Source organism: Ovis canadensis, chromosome 4, assembly GCF_042477335.2.
Source record: "Ovis canadensis isolate MfBH-ARS-UI-01 breed Bighorn chromosome 4, ARS-UI_OviCan_v2, whole genome shotgun sequence".
Lineage (NCBI taxonomy): Eukaryota > Metazoa > Chordata > Mammalia > Artiodactyla > Bovidae > Ovis > Ovis canadensis.
Window position 1 is genome coordinate 46,192,788 of NC_091248.1, and position 20,191 is coordinate 46,212,978.

The 20,191-nt window shown below is 36.1% G+C and overlaps 1 protein-coding gene across 6 annotated transcripts in view; it reads right to left on the reverse strand.

Moving 5' to 3' along the window:
• Positions 1–20,191, reverse strand: part of HYCC1 (hyccin PI4KA lipid kinase complex subunit 1) — a 216,770-nt gene that overhangs the window by 20,932 nt on the left and 175,647 nt on the right. For all 6 annotated transcript variants that reach the window (XM_069587666.1, XM_069587669.1, XM_069587664.1 and 3 more), the window contains 6 exons: positions 17,269–17,448; positions 16,341–16,421; positions 15,702–15,817; positions 15,227–15,322; positions 3,254–3,370; positions 156–243 (listed from right to left, as the gene is read on the reverse strand). In XM_069587666.1, the coding sequence (XP_069443767.1) occupies positions 156–243; positions 3,254–3,370; positions 15,227–15,322; positions 15,702–15,817; positions 16,341–16,421; positions 17,269–17,448 (678 nt within the window). The remainder of the gene's footprint in view (positions 1–155; positions 244–3,253; positions 3,371–15,226; positions 15,323–15,701; positions 15,818–16,340; positions 16,422–17,268; positions 17,449–20,191) is intronic.

The following is a 20,191-nucleotide window of genomic DNA, read 5'->3' on the forward strand; positions in this document are numbered from 1 at the left end:
TATATACCTCTTTCAAATATAAAAGTTTTCTATTACAACAGGAGCATGAATCATTGGGTATTAATAATGTATTAATATACTACAAATGGCTTCTTATACTTTTAAGCTGAGAAATTTTAAATTATGAAATTTACATAAGTAAGTGAGGCACCTACCAGCAATGGTTCTGGATATAATTCTAGCTGGGCTCTGTATATAATATCATCCAATGCTTTTTGAGCTAGATCCCATTCTCCATTGTAACTATAAAATTAAGTAAAGTATAATTATTTTAAATTAATTCTATATAAATTAAATAAGATATAATGAGAAATTTTATCTTTAATGAGGAAAATAATTGGTCATATTAGCACACTTCTTACCAGTCTACCCTCATTAAAAATGTATTTTTAAATCTTTGAATTCCTTTCAATTATATCTGAAAGTCTATTAACAGAAAATTTTATAGATGTACATTTCTTCTCTAAAGAACATGTCTATTTATAGAACATGTACCCAAAACGCTAGGCAATTTCAAAGCATTATATGCTTTCAAAGCAAGTCACAGCATAATAAATTATATACCTTGGAATAATGTTCAGAACATTTTATGGTCAAATTACTCTGTAACTCCCACAGTTTTTAATGAAAATCTATAGCTACTGTGGCTTGCAGCATGCTAAGTAGTTACTTCTTTGCATTCACATAGTCAGTTAGAAGTGTATATGATATATTCTACACATATCACAGAGATATTAGGGGGGAAAGTGTGTGTGGATTAATTTTCAAAGATATGGTGAAACCATTCCTAAAAATTGGCTCAATGATGGAATGGACAGTGAAATAATGGCTTTCTCATATGATAACAAAATAAAAGAGTGCGAATTACATCAAGAGTACAAGTGAGGCCTAAAAATGGAAGGAGCGTTGCTCTCACCCTAAACACAAGATAAAGTCAGGTAATCTAAAAAATCATAACTTCTCATGAATGCAACAAGGAGCTATGGTCACAGGGCAACCAAGTAGCCCAACACTCAACAGCAGTCAAGTGCCCCTGAGGAGAGTCAGGCCACAGTGCAAGTGGGTAAGAGAAATCCAGCTAAACTTTTCAACAAATTCCTAAAAGCCAGGTGTGGGCCAGACAAGAGTGTAGAAACTCTGGAAGTAGATACAAGGGGATTCATACCCACTCATTAGCTCTTCTCCACAAACCACATTCAGGCACTCATAAGAAAAGCTAAGCTCGAAGCAGGGGACCAGAGAATGCTGCTCTTCACAGTGCAGGCCTGAAGGAAAAGAGTGGCCATCATAGCCGAAAAGGCACCAGGGTCCAGCCAGACCCTTTCAGCAGAACAAAAGTTTAAAGCCTTCAGGGAAGACCAGCAAACCATTTCACCCCAAGGGCAGAGGCAAAGACCAACTCTGGCTGTGAAGGGGAGAAAAAGAAAAAACCTCTACCTGCAGGGGAGAGTCAGGACCACTGAGGAACTCCTACTCTGATAAGCAAGGACACAGGGCCTGCTTAGAAATGAGACTAGACAAGAACACCAGAAAATACCACTTCCTCCTCCACCACCTCCTTCGTCCCCACCACCCCGGACGAAGCTAGTGCATGTCTAGAAACATGCGACAGCACTCTACTGCTAAAGGAGAGGCAAGCACATGGAGAGAGACCCTCTCTGAGGTACAGACACACCAGGAGAGCTGAGAGAACAGAGCAAGAATATTGAGGAGAGACTCTCCAGCTCTAAGTACCAGGTAACATAAAAGGAATCTGAGGTAGGTGGTGCGACATAGGTGATCAAGCAACAATGAAATCCAGTCCCAGCTCACTCCTGTCTATAAAAACTCTACTATTATACTAGAAAAGAGGCATATCCATTTCTAGGCATAAATAATATTTACCTCAGTCTCTACTGTCCTACTTGTGAACAAAATGATGGTCAAATATTACAAAGCACACAAAAAGCACAACAACCCACTGTCAAGAGACAAAGAACAACAGAATCAAATTCAAATGCTACAGTTACTGGGGAAAATAAAATAACTAAGATTAATATATTAAAGTCTCTAGTGGAAAAGAGGGGCAACATGCATGAATAGGTGGAGAGTTAGCAGAGATAGGAGCGACAAGAAAAAGCCAAATGGAAAGGCTAGAAATAAAGAATGCGCTTAGTGGGCTTATTAGTAGATTTAACAGTCAAGGAAAGAATCGAGGAACATGAAGACAGATCAACAGAAATTACTCAATCAGAAACACAGCAAAAAAGAGAAAAAGTAAAATAGATCAGAACATCCAAGAGCTTTGGATTACAATATTACTGGTCTAACACAAGTCAACAAAATTTTTCCTAAAGGGCCAGATAATAAATGTTTTAGGTTAGTGAGGTCAGCTCTGTTACTGTAACACAAAATTAGTCACAGACAATACATAAACGAATGTCACTGCATTTCAATAAAACTTTTTTTTTTTAAGGGAGCAGATCAGATTTGGTCCAAAGGTCACAAATTCGTCCTTCAGTTAAGAAGCTCATAATCAGGATTTCCCTGGCAGTCCAGTGGTTAAGACCCCACGCTTCCCCAACACAGGGCATGTGGGTTGGATTCCTGGTCAGGGAACTAAGGTTCCACAAGCTGTGTGGTGTGGCCAAAAGGAAAAAAAAAAAAAAGGAAGAAGTTTATAATCTACTGGGGAAAATTAGGGTATCAAGTGAATATAATATATATAGTAAGAGAATTTATACTAAAAGATCAGGTTCAAGGAAAAGTATCAACACCTAAAGCAACAAACACGATATCATTGATTTTAAAAATGAGTAGCATATTCATAATAACCTTTGTGATAAAAGAGACTTTAAGATGTCAATAATTAAAATTTTAAATAATTAAAATTTTCTGGAAATGGAAAAAAGATATTCATTAGGGAAAATAATTAAAATTTCTGGAAATGGAAAAAAGATATTCATTAGGGAAAAATGCTATTTGGAAATTACAGCAAAAAAAAAGTAATGATGAAAGAAACTGTGAGTGTATTTAGGTAACAATAATTTTCATTCTGTCCTTTAATTAAAGACAACAAAGTGTTTTAGTTGGTTACAAATTCTTTAGAATATTATAAGATTTATTTTAAATAATAAAACTTATTAGGATATTGATTCATATTTTCACAAAAATATGCTGATTATTTATTGAGATTATAATACAGTAACAATAAAATAAGACTATAATTTGCCAAAGAGATCAAAGGTTAACTTTGTATATGAAATAAACTTACAAGGCAAAATAAATTCCTGTTAACATTTGCACCATGAATCCTGAAGAAACTGGTATCCTGCTACTTATACCTTTGTATTTTCTTACATGTTGTCGAGGATATCCACAAACACAGATTCTAGAAAGACCAAAATAAATATATTTGCAAAATTAGTAAAAATATAGATAATATATTTTTTAACATCTGTAAGATAACAACGTACAAGGTATGCTCTCATTACAAACCAAATAGTAATGAAACACAGAATCTTTCAGAACAGAACATTTGTCTATAACATTTTCCTGAGTAAGTTAGACTGGAAAAAAATGTAGAAAGCTAGGAGTATGTTAAAATATAAGTGAACTAGATTCTCGGAGTTAGTTCACTAATTCTGTTCAATAATTATTATTGATCATATTATTAATGACTTTTGGTTATCATAAAAAACATGAAACTCAGTGCTATTTAGCCTGAATGTGATATGATCCTCTATTCCTGACAAAGTTCTTGACACAAACTGCAGGCTCCAAAAGATTATTCTAAAATTATACTCAAACTTCATACAGTATATCTTAATAAATTTCAGATAGACTGAAAAATTTGTTAAAATACCATAAATAAAACATAAAATACTAGTCTTCACATGTCTAAACATGACACCAAAGGAAGAATCTTGCAGAACAATAGATTTTACTAACATTTTTAAAAGAATCTACAATAAGTATTAGTCTTAGTGAAGAATACTTAAAAGAGTATTTAGTTTAGTAAATACAAAGCCACCTCAAAGTCTAACCCTGGGGACCAATTATATATATCATTCAGAGACTAATATGAAATAAACATGTTTTGAAAGTCAATTTAAATGACAGGGAAAAAATTATCAACACACATGTATCCTATCCCATTTTATAACAAACAAGTAGCTGACAGGCATGTATCACCGTAAAATAATCATATACAAGGACACAGAGTTTTCTATTTTCTTCTCTATATTTATACGTATTTTCTAATTCTATGATCCACATGCACTGCTTTTAAATAAACACTAAGCTTCTATCTCTAATAAAATTGGAAACCAGTTGTTTTCTCATAATATGGTGTGACTGATACAACACAGCCCTCACTTTTTTTTTGCTTTATTATCTGATTTAATATTTACTTTATTATTCTTTCTTGAGGTATAGCCATATTATTTTAAAGATATACCGTAAAATGTTTGGATATCTGTATATATGGCATATTGATCACATAATAAATCTAGTTAACATCCAACACACACAGTTACAAATTTTTTCCTTGTGGTAGGAATTTTTAAGATTTATTCTCTTTGCAACTTTTAAATATGCAGTACAGTATTAACTGTAGTCACTATGATGTATATTACATCCCTGGACTTATTTCAAAACTGGAAGTTTGTACATTTTCACTCTCTTTACTCATTTTGCCCACCTCTCACCACCACCCCATCACCTCTGCCAACCACCAGCACAACCTTCACTTAATACAGTACTAGAAAACAGCCTGTAATTTACCCCTCCACTCAATAATTACTTGGAACTTAATATTCCATCTACTCAATAAATCTAAGCCTTCACTTAAACATGTCCAAGTATACTGCAGACAATTTCAAAAAGACCCCCTTGAGGATATCATTTATTCAAAGCAACTTTAAAGAATAAATATAAATTCATCTGATATTGACAGGATCTTAAAATTCTTTAGAACCAAGAGTAAGAGGGAGCAGGGATACTTAAAAATGGAATGTTTCCTTTCCCTCAAAATTTGTATGTTGAAGCCCTAACTCCCCAATATGATGGTTTTGAACGTGGGACACCCTGAGAGTAACTAGGTCATGAGGGTGGGGACCATTACTGGATCAGTGACCTTATAAAAAGAGTAAGAGAGACCACAGAATGCTCAGCCATGTGAAGGTGGTTGGTCACCTGTAAGGTAGGAACAGGGCCTTTGCCTGGAAATATATCTGGCATCTTCACCTTGTATTTCCCGGCCTCCAGAACTATTGCTTAAGCCACTCAATCTACAGTATTTTGTTACAGCAGCCTGAGAGCAGCTCAGAAAAATCAAATCTACATGAAATAAAACAACTCAAATTTTGTTTAATATTATAAAAACATATGCAAATTAGAAAAGAGACTCCTACTCTTATTACCTAAAGAAGCAAACTTAGAACAATTTCTTCTTACACTTTACACCTTTACAATAGGGATGGTAGTAAATAACTGAGAACCATCATATGAAAGATAAGATTTCTCAATTCATTTATTCATTCAATAAATACTTATTAAGGATTTATATTGGGTCAGACACTAGGGATATAGACAAAAGATACAGGGATTCCCACAGGGATTCATAATCGAATCAAAAAGACTGTAGTAAAAAAATGTTTGCAATGACTAAGTGACAGAGCTAGAAAAAGGAGAAGTAAATGCTAGTGGAAGCAGAGGGTCAGAGAAAGCTTTCCAGAAAGAGATTTCTTTGAACTACGTGTGTGCTTAGTAGCTCAGTCACATCCAACTCTTTGCGACCCCAGGGACTGCAGCCCGCCAGGCTCCTTTGTCTATGGGGATTCTCCAGGGAAGAATACTGGACTGGTTGCCATGCCCTCCTCCAGGGGATCTTCCCAACTCAGGGACTGAACCCAAGTCTTCCATTGCAGGTGGACTCTTTATCGTCTGAGCCACTAGGGAAGCCCCTTGAAGAGAAAGCGGTATTTGGATTTCCCAGGAAATACAGAAGTGGGTTGCCATTTCCTTCTCCAGGGGATCTTCCCAACCCAGGGACTGAACCCAGGTCTCTAGGATTGGAGGCAGATTCTTTACCACTGAGCCACCAGGGAAGGCCTAGGTGAAAATATAGTAAAGGGCAAAACCAGAGAAAGATGAGACAGTGTGATACTGAGGAGACTGGTAGAATTTTAGTAGGAATAGAATGCTAGGACACTAAAAAGAGACGCTAGCTAGTTAGGAGTCAGAGCATTTTATAACTTGCTGCACTTTATCATGAAGGCAATGGGAAGAAACTAAGATTTTTGTTTTGTTGTTTTAAGCAAGGATCTGACATGATCAGACTGGTCTTTTGATATCACCCAGGCTATCTTGGGAGACTAGAGTATCCAAATATCCCATGAGTGAGAGGAAGGGAGCCTGAACTAAACAAGTAATTGTGGGGAGAAGGAGAATCGGTGGGACTGGAGTCACATCAATTAAGTATCAACAGGGACTGAGAAGCAAAGAATAAGAGAAGTATGTAATTAATTAGCCCTACATTTAGTTTGGATAGCTGACTGGCTGGCAGCCATTAAATCAATTTGGACAAATATCACATACTGTTCGGGAAGATGCTAAGCTTCAGATATGTTTATTTTTAGGTATATGATACAGAAGACTTCTGAAAATCCCTTGGACAGCAAGGAGATCAAACCAGTCAATCATAAGGGAAGTCAACCCTGAATATTTGTTGGCATGTTCTCTCTTCCACCTCCAATATCTTCCATTAATAATCCCTCTATCCCTCTTACCTTTAGGAACTAGTCTTCCCCTATAAAATCAAGTATCGCCATGTGATTATGGTGAGGCTGCCAATAAAACTGCCTGCGACAAGAGATCGCTACTCTAAGATCTATCGTTCCCTTCTTCCTTCTAATAATGTATATAAAGGCACACACCCCTCTGTACTCCCCAACCAGTTTTAGCTAGAACAATGGCTACCTGATGGAGCCCATATTCTCTAGCCTTCCTAGCATGATAGCCTTCCTAGCATAAGTCTGATCATGTGACTAGTTCTAGACAGTGGTTTGTTAACTGAAGTGGTGCAACCTCTGGGTTGTACCCTTAAAAAGCAGCTGCTTGCCTTCCACTCTCTCCCTACTTTCAGGATAGAAGGCAGATGTAATAGCAGTGATCCATCATCATACAGACAAGAGGGACACTGGAGAGAATGTAGAATCCCAAGAAAGAAGGAGCATGAACATTTTAGAAACAGGGCCAACCTTCCCTCAGACCATCTATTAGCTTGAGATTTTATGTGAAAGAAAATGAATAGCTACTTTAAGTTACCGTTATTTCTGTTAAAACATTCGAACCAACATTTAAACTGATACATACAGTATTCTTCCAATAATACTGCTACACAACTTGGCCCTAGAAGGGTTTATTCAAGCCTCAGACAGCATAATCAGAAGCTTGGGCTGGACTGTTTTACACAGTGAACCTGGGAGAGACGTTCTTTTTTCTGAGTTCACTAAAAGTAGACAATGTCAGCTTTTAACTGCCTGTGGTCACTGCTCTTATCACACAAAAGAAGCCCGTCAGAAAAAAAAATGTACAATGCCAACAGATGATAACCTAACACCATTTGAGCCTCTGAATCTAGTTGACCCGGAAGTCAGTTCTATCTCTGCTTTTCCCAAGCTGTTGTTGTTCAGTCCCCCAGTCGTGTCCGACTCATTGCAATCTCATGGATGGCAGCACACCAGGCCTCTCTGTCCCTCACCATCTCCTGAAGTTTGCCCAAGTTAATGTCCATTGCATTGGTGATACCATCCAGCCATCCCATCCTTTCATGCCCTCTTCTCCTTCTGCCCTCAATCTTTCCCAGCATCAGGGTCTTTTCCAATACGTCAGCTGTTCTCATCAGATGACCAAAATACTGAAGCTTCAGCTTCAGCATCAGTCCTTCCAACAAATATTCAGGGTTGACTTCCCTTAAGATTGACTGGTTTGATCTCCTTGCTGTCCAAGGGATTTTCAGAAGTCTTCTCTAAGTAGTAGGAGTCAAAAACTTGCTCGATGATATAACGCAGTTTTATGCAGATATCAGTCAGTTACCAGAGAAAGAATTCTAACTTTCATAAGGTATTTATGGAACATTTTAATGAAGATGTTTACTGAATCAAATACATAGGTTTAGAAAACAGGGGGAAAAGTATATGGTTTAGAAAAGAAAATATGGTCAAAATCATTTACTGTTATTATTACACAGTTGGTTGTTTTTTCTTAAACAACCTTGCCTTGGCTGTAGGATGGTCAACCAACTGTTAAATTTACTTTAGGTAAGAACTAGAAAGCCAGATCTCTCAATTCATCCAAGATATAGGAATCTAGGCCCTCTCATTTTCTCTACTAGCTACCTAAGGAGATAAGCAGTCATGTATTGGAGGGTTTATTTACTTCTTTATTCAGAAATGCAGACAGTTAGTGTCTTAGTCTGGCAACCCGCTCCAGTACTGTTGCCTGGAAAATCCCATGGACGGAGGAGCCTGGCAGGCTGCGGTCCATGGGGTCGCGAAGAGTCGGACACGACTGAGTGACTTCACTTTCACTTTTCACTTTCATGCACTGGAGAAGGAAATGGCAGCCCACTCCAGTGTTCTTGCCTGGAGAATCCCAGGGACGGGGGAGCCTGGTGGGTTGCCGTCTATGGGGTCGCACAGAGTCGGACACGACTGAAGCGACTTAGCAGCAGCAGCAGCAGCAGTGTCTTAGTCCGTTTGGGCTGCTATAACAAAATACAACAGACTGAGCGGCTTATGAACAACAGAAATTTATTTTTCATAGTTCTGGAGGCTAAAGTCACAATCAGGGTGCCAGCATGGTTGGGTGAGGGCCCTCTTCAAGGCTGCAGACTTCTTGCCATATTCTCACATGACAGAAGGGGAGGGGGAGATCTGTGGTATCTCTTGGCTAAGAATATTAACCCCATTCATGAGAGATCCTCATGAATGACCAAGGTACCTCTCAAAGGCCAACCTCCTAGTACCATCACATTGGACATTAAGATTTCAACATAAGAATCTGGGGGTGGGTGGGAACACAAACATTCAGACCATAGCCATTAGGGGTTTTTGTTTGTTTTTTAGCTGATCGTTTTTAATAGCTACTAAAACTTTACCCCAACTGTCACAAGTGACTTCAGGAATTTTTCATTTATCAATTGAAGATTAAAAAAAAATTAAAACTGAATTATTTCCTTTAATTGTAACTGTACTTATCGGATCACAAATCTCAAGTGGAAGAGATCATCTTTCATTCATTTACTGAACAAATAGTTACTAAGTTTTCATGTATGCCAGGCCTTTCTCTTGAACTCTGAGCAGAGAGCAGTGAAAAAAATCAAAGTTCCTGACGTACTGATATCCCAGCAGTTGACAGGCTATGCCAAATGAGCAAACAAGGTAATAACAATGTTACACGCACTAAAAGGAAATAAACTGGGGTGGGTGGGAAAGTCCTACTATAGAAAAGATGATAATGGAAGACATCTCCAAGGAGGTGACACTGAGCGACATCCAAAATAATCTAGTCCTGACAGCTGCAGCATTAACTGATAACGGCATCTCTTTACCTTCTCTTCTCTATTCTTTTTTTTTTCAATACTTAAGAATTCTGATTTACTCTTCAGTACTCTGATTGCTCTTCAAAGATATTCTTTCTGCATAGATTTTATTTTATTTTCACTGAATTTACATAAGATATATAACAAGGCAAAAACCAACAATAAAGCTACATGTCACATGAATGCTTGACTCCTCTATTCATTAGAGGGTTATCCTGAAGTTATCTGATTTCCCTTTACAAATCCCAAACAAAAGAACTACTCGGCCTCACAATAGAACAGCTGAGTGACCTGACCCCTATTGCAGTACTAAACTTACTCTATGGTCACATATGGGCTTCCCTGGTGGTTCACTGGTAAAGAATCCACCTGCCAATGCAGGAGAGGCAAGTTTGATCCCTAGATCAGGAAGATTCCCTGGAGAAGGAAATGGCAGCCCCCTCCTGTTTTCTTGCCTGGAAAATCCCATGGACAGAGAAGCCTGGTGGGCTACAGTCCACGGAGTTGCAAAAGAGTTGGACACAACCTAACGACTAAACAACAACAACATGGTCACATATAGATACCTCCCAAATTCATAAACCATGATAAAATTAAATTCCTTTTGGAACGTATATTTTGTCAATATATTTCAGGGGGAATATCTAAGTATCAATTTGTAAGTGAGGGAAATTACTGCCATGATTCTCATTCTCTGTTGAGAGACACTACTATCTCATTCTTAGACTGAAAAAAAACTTCTGAGATTGTTGTCAATATGCTGAATTACAAACCACAAAATGATTAGAAAGTCGAATTCCAGTGGGACTGACTGGAGAGACTATTTATTTAGAACTTAAAGTAGGAAAAAAAAATAAATTAACTATCATCATTAGATCATCAGACCAATGAGTAGAAACTAGTTAGAAAAAAAGGGAAACAATAACTTTTCTATTTTTTAACTTGAGAAATATTTAAAATTCTGTCCAGTTCTAATCCATATCTATTTGGATAAAACACAGACTACGACATAAAACTAACCAATTTCAAAACCTCTTCCTTTTCTGCTCTGCTTTTTAAATAGTGAGGGGAATGGAGGTGAGGAGAAGGCCAGGAGAGCAGAAAAGTGGAAGAATAAGGGAGAAAAGAGAAAATGGAAGAATTACCTATACAGTAATGAGCACTTTTCTTTTCTCATGCTTCTGCTCTTTGAAGTTAGCAGCCTAGTAAAGGCTGCGTCTTCTCTCATTTTCCTAAAGAGAATACCATATACAAAACTAGTGCTAAAGTTGTTGGAGGAAAAATTATTTCAAATGGGTTGTAAAGGAAGGATAAAGAAGATTTATAAAGGTAGAAAGGTTTACAAATTAAATAATAAGCAGTGAAAAGTCAACTGTAGGTTCCTTCAACAAGGATGACCTAGTATAAGGTATGCTCCAGAACGAATTTTAAGTTCAAACAGGTGGGAAAAAAGAAAGCGCGTCTGTGAATCTACAGTGAAAATGTGTGTTCATCACTGGGGCAAAATACATAATAGCTGTCCTTTACTGAATGATAACAAAGTGGCATATACTGTGCTAGGAGCCTGTCCTCCCCCTCTCTCTTTTAATCAGTCACAAAAATTAATCCACAGGATGGTTTCTTTGCATAAAGGTGTCCTTAACAGATAGAAAACAAGAAGAAATCTATTAGGTGATCAGAAGGCTGACTTAGAAATGAGGAATGTTCATACAGGAAAAAACACACAGATCAAGAATCCCTAGACGTACATATTCAAGTTACTCAGTGAGGTGACTCACCAAGTGAACAAAATCAGGACAGTTGCTTAGACAACGGGAGAGTATTTAACTTATAGCTTAGTATAGTTTCATCTTTAATACTTATATTCAACATCAAAAGGCAAGATAAGCCATTTATTAAACACACTTGTATTAAAAGAGATGCTCAAAGAAAAGAAAAATATTTTCACAAATTTACAAGACTTACTGCTGCTACTGCTAAGTCACTTCAGTCGTGTCCAACTCTGCAACCCCATAGACGGCAGCCCACCAGGCTCCCCCATCCCTGGGATTCTCCAGGCAAGAACACTGGAGTGGGTTGCCATTTCCTTCTCCAATGCATGAAAGGGAAAAGTGAAAGTGAAGTTCTTCGGTCGTGTCCGACTCCTAGCAACCCCGTGGACTGCAGCCTACCAGGCTCCTCCATCCATGGGATTTTCCAGGCAAGAGTACTGGAGTAGGGTGCCATTGCCTTCTCCATACAAGACTTAGGCATATACTAATAAAACTTATCTGTCAAATTGGTGGCTATGTTGCTTTTAGGAGGGTCATATGTACTATCTGGGCTTCCCTGGTGGCTCAGTGGTAAAGAACTCTTCTGTAATGCAGGAGATGTAGGTTGGATCCCTGGGTCAGGGAGATCCCCTGGAGAAGGACATGGCAACTCACCCTAGTATTCTTGCCTGGGAAATTGATGGACAGAGGAACCTGGCGGGCTATAGCCCATAGGGTTGCAAAAGAGCCAGACATGACTTAGCAACTAAACAACAATGTAATATTTAGTACTAGTAGAAGATAAAAACTTGTTGACTAAAACTCATTCAATCTAGCTCAATCTAGCCTTTCAGATCTCCCCTTCCAGTGGTCTCCACACATTACGTGTGAGGAAAACACAACCATCAAACTGGCCATCAATCTGAATCAAGAAGCAAGGCTTATAGTTAACTGAACAGATTTTTGCCCAGTAGAATAGATAAGTGGAGGGTGGGAAGTATCCAGGATTGTTTTAACTCCACAACTCATTATAATCAGAAGGTTAAAAATAGAACAGAACACATCTGTCACCGAACCTAGCTCATATATTCCAAGAAATTTTTATGGCTGTATTATGAATTTATCCTCCCAGATAGCCTAGTCAATCATTCTGCATAATCATCAACAACAACCAAACTAAGCAGCAATCTGACACAGCTGCTACAGGGCCAAGACCACTTGATTAGCCACAGCACAGTGCGATCACTTTATTCTTCAGGAAAACCTGCGTTAGGACTAAGATCAACAGGAAGCTCTTATATAACTATCATAATCACTTAAAACTTATTTATCACCTCAGTTCTATAACCAATTTCCTTTCCCTAGCTATGGACTAGCCTTTGCTTGATTAGATACTGTGTGCTTAGCCACTCAGTTGTGTCTGACTCAACAACGCCATGGACTGTAGCCTGCCAGGCTCCTCTATCCATGGCGATTCTCCAGGTAAGAATACTGGAATGGGTTTCCTTGCCCTCCTCCAAGGGATCTTCCCAACCCAGGGATTGAACTCAGGTCTCCCACATTGCAGGTGGACTCTTTACTGTCTTAGGCACCAGGGAAGCCCATACTAGTGCTTTCTAACTTTTATGTACACATCTTTAAAAAATGTACACCTTAATTATGTACACATGAATGTTTGATAAATGATTAAGGAAATGAGGAATTAACAGAAATAGATTTGAAATCACACAATAATAGAGAATCTAAAGCAAAAACAAAAGCAAACTAAAAAAGATAGAAATAAGTCTGTTAGAGATCCTATTATGAATGTTTTGTGCCATAAGAGTTAGCATTGTTAAATAGTTTTAAGTCTTTTGAATTACATAAATCTCTTTCCTCCTTCATTTTCTTATAGCTGGTGAATATACATATGAGTTTTCTTGCGGCACAGACTTAATCTAATACGTTTCTACTAAAATATTCTTTGGCCAATATCCTATAGACAGTTTTAAAGTAATCTGTGTTTCTCTTTGTTTTCAAAATCAGCCCCTACTTGTATTCTTAAAAAAGGTTAATTTCTAATTTCCTGGTTAGGTAAACTTGATATAGTAGCTATTTTCCACCCAGAAGATAAAAGTAATTATATTAGAAAATAGTCCATTGGAGTTACATAGGACCAGCAACACATTTTTTTCCTAACTTTGTCATCAGTAATTTCAGTAAAACATCAACAGTGGATCTTATTTAGGAGGCTGTAGCAGAACATCTGTATGTACATATACACATCTCCCTGGGGCCTACCACCTAAGACACTGCTTTAGAATAGTGTGCTTTAAGTTCCACAAGTCAAAGTTTCAGCATCGAGTTACTCCTTAAGCCAATGTTTCTGAAGTGTTGGTTCTTACACTCATTTTAGTGTATAACATTTTCACTGGACCATACTGAAATGAGAAATGAAAAGTGCTAAACATCCCACTTTTAACTTATAAACTGTTATCCTTGCCTTCCACTCTACCCCTTTTGGGTGTAAAAATATTCTCCTGTCATTAAATAATGTTGATGGAAGATATTTATACCACAATGACTTGACAAAAGGAAAAGTTGGCAACATCATATAAATATCCACTTCAACTTTTCTGAAATTTTATAGATCTGTGAAATTCAAAAACCCTGGGCACTTCTGCCTTTAAAATATTTAAAACAAGAAACATATTAGGAAGAATAAGTAATTGAGAGCAATGGCACATTGGTACCATCCTCCAAGGGGCAGGCAATGAAATTATGCTTCACTTCAGGAAACAGTTGAACTGCTCTCTGCTTCTCTATCTTATCTAATAAACCCCCTGCCTCGTTACCTTCCTCTCCCTCTTGACCTGCATGGTTTTCTATCCTAATCAACAGAATCAATTTATGGTTTTTGTTTGTTTTGACTTGATTTTTAAGTATTGCTCTATGTACCCTCCCTCTAATTAACTGCCCAAAGCTACATTTTCTAAGTAAGTTTGCCAAATCTAAAATTATTTTACAAGTTCCTGAATTCTATATTTTCCCTCATTTACTTGAATTACAAAGGGCATTTTCTCTGTCTTGTTTTTCTTTTGTTTTTCTTAAAAAAAAAAAGGGGGGGGGCAGGGTCTTCCTGGTGGTCAGGTTCTTTCAGTGGTTAGGACTCCGTACTTTCACTGCTGAGGGTGTGGGTTCAGTCCTGAATGGGGAACTAAGATCTCACAAGCCTCACAGCACAGCCAAAAAAAAAGGTAACATGTTCAACACAGAAAATTTAGAGAATGACAGAAAATCACACAGGAAAAAAATTACAATAAACTATAATTCCACCAAGTAGACATAACTACTGTTAATACTCTGGTCATATTCAGTCAATGTTGAAATCACACCATATATACTATCATTAAATACTCTTTTAAATCAGAATTCTTAAATATTTGCATATATTAATACCTAACAATTATCATAATTTACTTAACCAAGTTCTTGGCTAAATTTTTTTTTAACAAGAAAAGTTTAAAAACCAGTATCTCCTACTTATTTCTTGGTACCAAATTAGAACACAATAAAAATAACTAACTAGATAAGATAGATAAAAAGCAAACAAAACAGAAACTATGTCAAAAACTGAAAGGTCATAACAGTTTCATACTTTTAATTATATAGTATAAGCCTTTTCTCATCAAAATTTTCCACTGAATTGTTATTCAGTTTTACCCTCTTTGTTGTGTTTTTTGCGACTTCATTGTGTCTTCAGGGAGCTTTCTGTACGTTGACTAGGTGGAGCTCCATATTAACTTATTTAGTGTTTCAAACAAATGATTAAACAAAAAATAACGTAGATATGTAACAAACAAGCAATACTAGATTCATATATTTCAACACTAAAAACATTTGAATTTACCTTGAACAAATTTGACACAGTGATTGAAGAGAAACACGGGGCATATAGGTTAAGGCAGCATTGTAACACAACAAAAGGAATGTCAACACTTCAAACCTAAAAACAAACCCAAAGAGTATTTACAAATCTTGAGAATTCCAAGAAGTCAACTATAATTAAGCAAGCACTGGGGAGGGATATTGTGTTACAGAACAGACCTGTCCAATATAATCACACCAACAACAATACAAAAGCAAAAAGAAAAAGAAGTAACAATCATACGAAAATTACCTTAAAAATTCAATGCTCCAGATGACATCTGAAGCAAAGTGTCTAAGTGACAAATAGGGAAGATGGGGTGTCTCTCTTGTATGAAATGACTCAACATTTTAAAACTTGTTATACACAACTCATTAAACATTATTTATAAATCTACTGAAATAATTTCTTTAGAAGTCAGCATGGCAGAATAGTAGGTTATGTCTCCACAGTATACCTATTCTGTGCTGTCAGCATCTCTCTTTGGGGGTGAGGTCCACTGTACACAACTTTTGACAAACCATGCTGGGATAGGGCGCTCTCCGTCAGAGCCATGGACCCAATGCTAGAAGGCTAAAGACAAAGACACGTGAATAAAGAAAAACCTATTCTGTTTAAGGGGTGGTATTTAGAATATATATACCAATATATATATATTTAGAATGACTGCTATAAACCCCATATATCTTAGAAATACTCAGATTGCCTACTAAGTATTCTGCTCAAAGATTTAACAAATAACTAAAAACAAACCACAAATAGAAATACAAAATAGTTTAACTTCAAAAATTCTACCCCAGGAATACATAATTCACACACACACATAAAATCTAATCTTATTCGTCAGATAAAGGGGGAAATATTCAAAATTAATACTTTTCATAGATCTTTTACAATCAGGTTTTAGTTTAAACTTTAATGATTTTGATTTCCCATTTACTCTGGGAATAGCAAAATACTTTGTGTAAAATTTTACACTTTCTAAGGTACTAGTGAACCGATCAAAATTTTCACCTCAATAACCAACCAAACGCTAATTTACAGTAACTACAAATCTTAGGACCAATAAACTTACTTTGATAAAAATGTAACTTACTTCATGATATACAGATGGTTTGGATAAAGATGGAATCGTAAAACTCAATACTTTACTATGTCCCTGTTTGTCAACTATTTCCTACAAACAAAAGAAAGTGAAAGAAAATGTCTCACAATATTTATTTTTTACACATAAATTTAAATATTTATTTTTTACACATAAATTGTTAGTGAAAAATTAAAAAAAACCTGAAAAGAAAGGAATTTTAAAGTCAACTAAAATCTTAAACTATGATAATCCATTACTCATAAACATTAGGAGTTAACCTTCTCCTTAAAATCTAAGTAACGTAGTTTTAATGCTGAAACGCAGATGTCTTGTCTTAATTATCATTGATTTCTCTCATGTAAAAAGTTCCGTTTTCTAAATCAATTAACACAGTCCTAAAACATATTACAAAATGACCCTTAAATTATTTTTCCATTTAAAAAAGTACAAACCTTAAGCATCTATCTAGAATATTGTACTATTTAATATACAAACATTATCAGTAATGCAATATATTAAATCAATGGTGTAAACTCTGGAGACAGTCCAGATTTTATACAATTATTAGTGGTAGATCTTAGTTTAAATCTTTTCTCCAAACTTTTTGTGAAGGTCACAACAATTTATAGACAGTGGCTTTTAAGTTTAAACAATTAAAAATTTAACACTGATATATTCAAATATTTCCATAAAAGAATCTTAATGATCTGATTTTTAGTCTCCAATCAGTAAAAAATGTGTATTTACATAATTGTATGTATGGCCATACAGCCTTTAGCCTCCATAAGGTTATTTTGAGGAGAACGAGCTCTGAGTCATCTGCTGTAATAAAAAACGAACATTAGCTCTACTAAAATGAAAAACAGTTGCTATTATGTATTCATTTTTGCTGATATTTGGCTTTTAAAACATTTTGTTAACTCCATTAAATACAAACCAAATTGTAAACCCCTAGAAGAAGAGCTTCAATGCATCCACTGCTGTGCACATTTCTGCTGGCGGAGACGGCGAGGTAGCACCAAATCAGTTCTGGAAGAAACTGCAGCGTAAATCGAAGCAACTGCTCCTCTCCACTGCGATAGAATTCAAAGAGCTGATGACAGACAGGTTCCAACAACTGGAAGAAAGACAAAACATCAACTAAAGGATTGGACTGTATTTGAATGACACTAACATGTAAAATATAAAACCATTTTCCTGATTGGTAATTACTGAAATATGCAAGCATTTCCATTTTTGGCAGCAAGACTATTCACAGCTAAGCTAGTTAGTAAACCTATGAATTCTAGTGGAAGGCCAAACTGCAAGGTTAAGTGTATATGCAAGTACTCTGTAAAGTTTTAAAATATTCTGTAACTCCAAAGTAGTATTGTTATTAAAACTATATCTTTTTAACTTCCTGAAATAAATAGGTTGTGAAGAATTATCTTCCTTAATATCCTTTCTTCCAGATAAAACATGCCAATATACAAATGACTGGCTACTGAGTTGGAGAAACTGAAATGGGAATGCTAGGTAGTTACTGTCACATGGCCTTCCTGAGCTTATAATTAGGTAGCATCTGACTGCAATGACTGGTATGTAGAGTAGCTGAATAATATAAAGCCCCTAGATCTAGTTTCTTACTATAACCATGATTAATTGCCACTAGATAATCTAAACACCTCTGTCATTCTGTTTTAGACATGATTTGGACTTACTGATAACCATTTTTCTCCCAACACGCCCACAGGTATTCAGTTAATAGAGATGAGTGTATCTTTACAGCATAAACAATAATCACATACAGGTCACTTACAAATATGTCAAGAGATTCACAGGGCTATTTAATTTCAGTGAATGGGAGTTCGTTAACTTCCCCGACTTAGGCAATAGATTTACATTAACTTAAGAAACAGATTTTCTACTACAAGTAAGTGGAATGAACAGAAACTGATTTAAAGTGGATGCCTTGATTTCAAAAAAGTTCAATATGTAAAGTAAACTTGATACAATTAAAGTCAGAATTATTTATGCAAGGTAAAGAAAAAGTTATACTTCAATAAACATCGACAAAATTGGTCTTTCCTACTGAAATACTATCTTCTTATAGCTAAATACACTCTCAAAATGGTTGTTAGAGGGCAACAGGTGTCCATGTGGCGTGGCAAAGGTAACGGAAACAGAAGGGTCGGAGGCAAAGCAATGCCTCTCAAAGACTGCAAGAGAAGTTTCTAGGGTAGGAATTAATTTGGAAGAATGAAGAGGAGGGTAGTGGAAGAAAGACTGTTACGGGAATGTTTAGCTTTCAGACTGGAGTTTTTAAAATTTCTTTGTGGACCAGTGCCAATAATCTTGTAAGTTATGGTGTGACATCACTCATCTCTATTTCACCTAGGAAATATTTGATTAAATCAATTAATATAGTCTAACAAATATCTGCAAACTTATAAAACTTTATGCTGAAAATTTATTCGATAGTCTGCATGAGCACATAATCAATTTTAATCAAAACACTCCAGTCTTTTAAATTTGTTTAACATCTAAAACAGTTTTGATTTATGAAAGCAGAACCAAATGAAGATAGATTCAAAAGGGATATAGCAGTTAAACATTGCAATAAGATTAGATGAAATTAAGTATACCAAACTACTAGAGATAAATACCAATATTTATGCAGGGTTTTACACTTGCAAAGTACTTTCATATATGTAAACCATTTCAATTCCCACAATACTAGGGTACAATGTCTATACCCTGACAATGTATTCTTTCTACATAAGCAAACTGAGACAAAGAAGCTACTGAAACCAAAAATAATCACACAGTTCAGGAAGGTCAGACTGAAGCCAGGACTTTTTAACTACTTTATAAACATACCTGAAAAATGTCAGAAAAGAATAAGACAACATACAATGTGGGAAACACAGGCAGTGTTGGACTTACCTAACCTGATTATAATTGAGACAAATAATGGGGCATTAGAATATGCTGCATTCCTAGTGTTTTGGTCAAATTTTTTAATGTATTTTCTCAAGGAAACATTACTAAACTTGATTGGGTAGGTTTCACAGTACTACTAAAAGAGAATTGTACTTCAAGTATTAATATATTTTGATATGTTAAATGGCCTTCTATAGTCTAATCATCATGTACCTTCTTTCCCTTCTAAAATACATTATGAATTCTATAACAACTGAGTTACAAATGAATTTTTACAATCATCCATTCATAAGTAAGAAGCTGTATATTAAGAGAATTTTAATGGTAATAAGAAATGTATCATAAAATGCCTTTAATTGACTAAAGAAGATGGGAAAAGCTAAGTTTGGGTAAATTTACAAGAGAATTTTCCAAACTTTTTTTTTCATTGAACAATTACTGAGAATATATGGGTAGGACAAAGATACAGAGAAGTTGGAGGGGACTAATATTTAGGTGCCAGTAGCCAGGGAACCGACTTCTCACTATGGGCCTCCCTATGTTTAGAACACCAAAAAGATTTCATATGGCTCTTTAAAAAACAAAACAAAACAAAACAAAACAGTTGGCTTCCTAACAAACCTAAGCATTTTTAGCCTCTAATCCTATGCCTATCTTGAAGCTACAGTCAACTAAAAGCATTGGTCAAGGAAACTTCACTTTATCGATAAACTGCCTCTTTACAGTTTCTTGAGCCTGACTCACATACCTACCTCAGGGCCTTTGCAATGACTATTTCCTCTCTGGAAAGCTCTTGTCCCCAGTTTTATTTTCTTGCTCTAATTCATTCAGACCTTAATTCAACCATCACCTCCTCAGTCCCAACACACACTTCCCCTACTCTGCTTTATTATTTTCATAGTTTTACCACTAACATTATACATTTAAGTATTTGTTTA